Source organism: Mus pahari, chromosome 3 (assembly GCF_900095145.1).
Source record: "Mus pahari chromosome 3, PAHARI_EIJ_v1.1, whole genome shotgun sequence".
Lineage (NCBI taxonomy): Eukaryota > Metazoa > Chordata > Mammalia > Rodentia > Muridae > Mus > Mus pahari.
In genome coordinates, this window is record NC_034592.1 from 102,836,778 (window position 1) to 102,843,735 (window position 6,958).

General features: G+C 39.4%; 1 protein-coding gene across 1 annotated transcript in view; it reads right to left on the minus strand.

Annotated features, from left to right (window-relative positions):
* Positions 1-6,958, minus strand: part of Ino80 (INO80 complex ATPase subunit) — a 97,504-nt gene that overhangs the window by 39,601 nt on the left and 50,945 nt on the right. Inside the window, exons 24-25 of the mRNA XM_021192643.2 lie at positions 5,744-5,915; positions 3,079-3,219 (exon numbers count right to left, since the gene is read on the minus strand). Of these exons, the coding sequence (XP_021048302.1) occupies positions 3,079-3,219; positions 5,744-5,915 (313 nt within the window). The remainder of the gene's footprint in view (positions 1-3,078; positions 3,220-5,743; positions 5,916-6,958) is intronic.

The following is a 6,958-nucleotide window of genomic DNA, read 5'->3' on the forward strand; positions in this document are numbered from 1 at the left end:
TTTTTTTTTTTTAAGTTTTTGCTAAGCTTTGATGATGAGCCCTGGTTCAAGATATATGTGGACTTATAGAATATCATGGTCTAAGTATTTGACCAGTATATATTAGAGGTATAAATGAGCAAAAAAGTCCATTTCTACTTAGACTAAATCCTACTTCTAAGTTAGCTCCAACCTGGACAGCTTGTGCAAACTCAGATGGTGTAGGTGTAGGAGCGATGAGGCGTGAAAGAACATTCTTCCCTCCACCTGATGGGAATACACAATGTGTCTAGTTCAGGCATGTCCAACCTGTGCTTGCAGGCCAGACACATTCACAGATAGCTACAAATAAAATACAACTCTTTTGTTTGTGACAGCATAATATCACAATGTCTAAAGGTTGTGCACCTTGCAACTTGTACATGCAAACCCCATGCCTTGCTTCATTAACCTCCTAAGTTACTGTAGTTTGGGGAGATGCTTCATCAAGCATTTAGGGCGTCCTTCCTGACATGTGTGTTCCTGCTCCAGCTGTGGGACACTTCTGGGTTTGGTAAGATGAATACCACAGAAATGACTTCAAGCAGTGGTAGGCCAGTCAAGGATCCAAGGACATCAATTTCTCTCTCCTCACCAAATATTTAAGGTCAATAGAATGGGCTGCATCTTATGAAGTGTTGCTTTATTGGGCCCTAGAGTTGAGATGAAAGATGAAGCCTACCTAGTTATATGTGTATAAAATATTCAGACATGGTTAGAATCCTCATGTCCTCACAATCAAGTAAGGATGCCTACTTCAGGTTCAGTGCATGCTACTCGATAAAACTTTACAAGCACAAGGCAAGAGAACCTGTGGGGAAGAGGGCGGGGATGACACCACATTTACATTGACTACAGCTTCCTTCAAGCTACATTTTTCTTCCTGTGTAGCCCTTACTGTCCCTGGAACTAGCTCTGTAGACCAGGTTGGCCTCAAAAGGTGTGCAACACCACTACTAAACTACATTTATTGTTCTTTAGCGAAAAAAACACCGTCACATATGGCAATTTAGAATTCTAGCTAGCCCCTATTAAAATACTGTGTTTTCTCTGCTTTGCTCTCTTTCATTGCTTGTGAGACAAGGCTTGACTTGAACTCACAGTCCTCCTGTCTTTTTTTATTTTTTTTTTTTAAAGATTTATTTATTTATTATATGTAAGTACACTGTAGCTGTCTTCAGACACCCCAGAAGAGGGAGTCAGATCTTGTTACGGATGGTTGCGAGCCACCATGTGGTTGCTGGGATTTGAACTCAAGACTTTCAGAAGAACAGTTGAAGCTCTTAACCGCTGAGCCATCTCTCCAGTCCCAGCCCTCTTGCTTTAAACACCCAAATGTCAGAGTGATGGAGATGTAAGTCTTCCTGCTTAAGGCCAGGACTGTACTTTACTATTTCTGTTAGTTTAAATTTCTGATTTTGGGAAGACTGTTTTTGAGTGACACTGGTCAGAGATTTGGGAAGTCTTGAAATGTAACAAAATTTTTATGTGCATAAATACAATTTTTAGTAGTTTTCACTGGCTTTATGACATACTTGGAATAACAGCTCTGACATTTCTCTTTCAGAAACCTAAGCTTCCTCTGTTAGGATCTCGGTACAGAGATCAGGTTAAAAGAGACTGAAAGCAGCCGTGCAGCCATGCAGCCATGCAGCCTGAGGCTGCTTTCTACTCAAGTGCTTGGCTTTAGATACTTTCTATAAAAAGACACTTTCCTAATCAACTATCATTCTAAGATTTCTCCAGGGAAACAGGAATACTTAATCCATAAACACCCAGCAAACAGGGCTGAGAGTGGCATGAGAGTTAGGTTCACACAGCACAGGACCTTAGACAGAACCCAAGCAGGCAGTAGTCCACAGGACTCAGTACACAAGGATCTTAGAGAGAAATCTAAGCAGGCAGCAACCCACAGAATTCACACTTCATTGCTATTCATCTTCCTCTAAACCCTTTGACAGACTGTCTTTTTGGTACATTTAATAATGTATGCAAGCTGATAAAAATAATGGCAGATAAATGTTTCCAAGAAGACCTAAAACTTTCCTCTTTGGATGAGCCTGTGAAAACTTGGGATGGGTTGAGCAACAAGATAAAAGCACAGAAGGAAGGAGCTCCTTGCTAACTGCTCTTCCTGGAGCAAAGGAAAACAGCAAGGTGGGAAAACAGAAATGTGGTTCTTTTCTCTGAACACTGAGTTTGGTCTCATCGCTATTCTGCCTTTCTTCCTTCACATACCTCTGCATGGAATATGGAAGAATTTTTGTCTGGCTATGATCAATAAGGAAAGGAAGTAGAAGACGGCTAGGCAGAGTACCCAATCCAAAGAACCAAAGGAAACTTTCAGGGCATTTTGTCAGCAATCTTAGGAGTTCTGTTGTGATAAACAGGGTATGGGAAGACAGAAATGCTCAAAGCTGAAACCACAGCAGAAAGACCACCAACTCCCCCACCCCACCCCGCCAAGTTTTAACTACTGAATGGTTAGTACAAGCATTAGTCACTGTTCAGGCAGAGCCCACCTGGGAACCATAGTCCAGGCAAGGCCGTTGTGGAGGTAAGAAACATTACACTAGAAAATTGCCTGGACTGTATTGAGATAAGGCCAGAGAGAATCTTCAAATAATTGAGCCACAAACCTATAACCTTAATAAAACCTGAAAGCAGGTGACAATGGCTTCCTTGCTTTTCTCTGATCCTGCTAAGGAATGATGTACAAGACAAGCCACTTGTTCCATTATAGTTTAGTCTCTGACTTAATCAAAAGGAACAACCATGCACCAGATAATAATTTTCAAATCTGCACATTTCAAGGTGAGAAGTACTATCTTAGGAAGGACAGGATCATGGGTGTTCTCCTGTTTTTAATATTCTTTGACATAGGGTTTTACTATGTAATTCAGTCTTGCCTTGAACATGTCTTAGGATCAAAAGTGAATAACCACACCCAGCACTTCTCTTCTTACAAACTAAGATTGAACAGCTTAGAAACTGTCCCTTGAGTACTAGCTCATTCTTACAGTATAATTGGTTTTATTTCTTCCCTCCTGTGGTACTTACTCGTGGACTGGCCACACACAAAAAAGACGGCAGCTCAGTGAGGATGCAGCAACGAAGTGAGGAGGTAGCTGATCTCCGCTGATGGACAACCTGGTCTGAGTAGCCACTCACTGCTTTACAGTGGCTGCTGAAAACAAGAGACTAAAAAAAAAAAAAAAGTTAGTGTAAGGACAATTACTGTTAATGAGTCATATACTATTCAACTTACAGAACTTTTTTTTTCTTGGCCAATATTATTATATCTAAACAACCACAATTAGAACCAAACAAACAGTATGTAGTTTAGGCCCACATTAATTTCAAAATGCAGTTTTAATAGTATACTGAAACAAATGTTTTATTTTTCTTTTTGTTTTTTGTTTTTCAAGACAGGGTTTCTCTGTGTAGCCTTGGCTGTCCTGGAACTCACTCTGTACACCAGGCTGGCCTCGAACTCAGAAATCCACCTGACTCTGCCTCCCGAGTACTGGGATTAAAGGTGTGTGCCACCATGCCCGGCAACAAATGTCATTTCTAATTCTACTTTTAGAATTAGAATTTCAGACAAAATACTGTGTGTACTAAGTAGTTTGTTATAACTACAAATGTAAACTCAAACCATGAGGATTAAGACTTATGTTCATCTAAATTTTCTCTTAATATAAAATCAGGTGCTAACGGCATCATGTAGTTCTAGCAAAGATGGTCCTTTTTGAGACAGTGTAGCCTTTGATGGCTTAGAATTCCTTATGTAGAACAGGCTAGTCTGAAATTCACATAGAACCACCATCTGCTGCTTTCTGAGTGCTGGGATTAAAGGTATACAATATCCTGCCAACAGTGATTCTTTTTTGAGACAAATTGCATTATGCTATCATCTCTGGCCTAGATATAACTCACTAGGTAGATCAGGCTGGCCTCAAAACATGTGGTAATGGATGAATGGATAGATAAATAGTTTAACATGTGCTATATATTCCTTATACCATGACATCTGTTGCTAAGACAATGTTAAATGATAACCAGTAATGATACTTGGTTTCTGAAAGTGATCATTTCTGACAAGGTCTTTAAATGAATATAGCTTAAAAACGATTCCATCTCGAAACAGGGTATTTCCTACAGTTCTAGTTTTCATCTTTAAGTAAAAGACTTTAAAAAACAATCTTCAGTATACATTACCACCTATAAAACAACTCTCAGGACATACATTATCGGAGCTTATATTAATAGCTGAACACATGTTTACTTTCTACTTTTCTTCCCCCATGGGCATAAATAAATATGGACAGTGTGAAGTTTCTTCCTCTGCCTCTCCCTACCAAGCCTAAAAGTAAAACTTGGTTTTACTCTATACTGAATATATATCCTAACTCTGTCTTACATAAGAAAGTATTACTCTCTTATTATTCTTATCTATATATATGCATGTATGGTGTGTGTGTGTGTATGTGTGTATGTGTATGTATGTATGTATGTGGGTGGGTGTAGACCAGATGCTTACATTCAACTGCTTCTCCATCTTGCTTTTTTGCAACGTGTGTGTGAGTGTTGCACAACTTGCTGGATCTAGTTCATTCCTCCCGTCATCTGAGGATTACACTCAGATTCTTTTTTTTTTTTTTTTAATATTTATTTATTTATTTATTTACTATATGGAAGTACACTGTAGCTGTCTTCAGACACTCCAGAAGAGGGCATCAGATTTCGTTACGGATGGTTGTGAGCCACCATGTGGTTGCTGGGATTTGAACTCAGGACCTTTGAAAGAGCAGTTGGCGCTCTTAACCACTGAGCCATCTTACCAGCCCTACACTCAGATTCTTGAGAGTCAACTCAGGTTTCACTGAACCCACTTGTCACACCCACATTACAAACAACTTCTCCCACTAAATCAGGATCTGCCTCACACATACATGAACCAGAATGAAGAGGAATGAAAAGGAGAGGGTGTGAAGAGGAGGAGAAGAAAATAAAGGCAAACTATATATGAAGGGATAGTGAACATTTTCCTCTGTAAATCTGTTCATGCAATTTTTGCTATACATGTATATATCTATCAGACATTGGTAAAACTTTTCTTTGTTGAGGCAGGTTAGCATAGGCTGGCCTCAAGCACTATGGAGCAAAGGATGAACTTGAACTCTTGCCTCCACCTGCAAAGTTCTGGGATTTGATATATATATGTACCAACATGAACAGCTAGTACATTCTTGGCAGGAGTCATGAGCAAATTTTAATTTAGACATTATGTGCTACATACATCTTCTATGAATTTATACATGGAGTCTAAACACGGGCAAACGGGAGACACTACAACAGCTGCGGGTCTATTGTTATTTGTAGACTGGGTTCATTTGTAGACTAAATCGCCCAAGCTGGATCTGAACTCATAGTCCTCTTGCCCCAGCCTTCTACACTCCAGACACATGCAGGCAAAACACCTAACACAGACGATAAAAATAAAGGAAATATTTAAAAGAAAGCAAGCCAAGCAGTTGTTCACCACAACGAAGTTATTATATACAGAGCATTTAAACTGCAAAACATACACATGGTATGTTTTAACGTAATACATAGTACAAGCTCCTCAGAACATTGGGGTGCTTGAGGACATCACTTAACATTATATTTTATAATACAAAGAAAAGGGAAGTAAGCGGACAATGCACAGATAGTGGCTCACCTTTAACAAAGGGCAGCTGCAAAGGTTGGGGAAGGAAAGTGGAAAATCAACTCCAAGGAGAAAATCCTTGTTTCTCAGATAGCTCTGGTGGCTCTTCCCGTCCGGCTCTGCCCAAGAGCGCATCTGATGGAGCCTGTAGGAGGCCTTCAGAGATAGGAAAAGAGCTAACCACCTAAAACAAACATAGAAATGTGCACACTCAGTGCTCCTAGGAACTTTGGTAGTTTACAACAAGGATCTATCTCATTATCATACATCCTTTGTAGATCTTGAGCATTTTGGAAACAATTCCTTCAAACATTCAGATAAAGCCATTTCATACTTCTGCTCTACATATTACTTGACATGATTTGTTTATAAAATAAAATGTTCTATAAAACCACAACAAAAAGTAACAAATACAAAAATATTCAAAACCATTTATCTCTACTGCAAAAACTCTTCGCATAAAAACCATCTTCTCAGGGAGACAGTAATTCCCAATGAGTTATCTAATACATTATAAACACTGTAATGGGGCTAGAGAGATAGGTCAGCAGGTAAGAGCACTGACTGCTTGTCTGGAGGACCCAGGTTCAATTTCTAGCAGCTTCATGACAGTTCATACCTGTCTATAACACCCTCACATAGACATACATGCAGGCAAAACACCAATCAACACTTTTTAAAAAGTTATAAATAAATTCAAAAATATAATAAAATCAGTGAAAGTCATTTTGCAAACAAAAATGCAGAGCTAAATTTCCCAGCATGCTTGATGTAATAGCAAGCGTATCTATTAACTAACACCCACACAGAAAAATGAAAGTAGGGCTGGTGAGATGGCTCAGTGGGTAAGAGCACTGACTGCTCTTCCAGAGGTCCTGAGTTCAAATCCCAACAACCACATGGTAGCTCAGGGTACTTATTTATAATAATAAATAAATCTTTGGGGCCTGGGTTGACTAGAGTGAGCAGAGGTCCTAAAAATTCAATTCCCAACAACTACATGAAGACTCAAAACCATCTATACAGTTACAGTGTACTCACATACATTTTTAAAAAAATTATTAAAGAAAAATAAAAGTAGGGCTGGTGAGATGGCTCAGTGGGTAAGAGTACCCGACTGCTTTTCCGAAAGTCCAGAGTTCAAATCCCAGCAACCACATGGTGGCTCACAACCATCTGTAACAAGATCTGATGCCCTCTTCTGGAGTGTCTGAAGACAGCTACAGT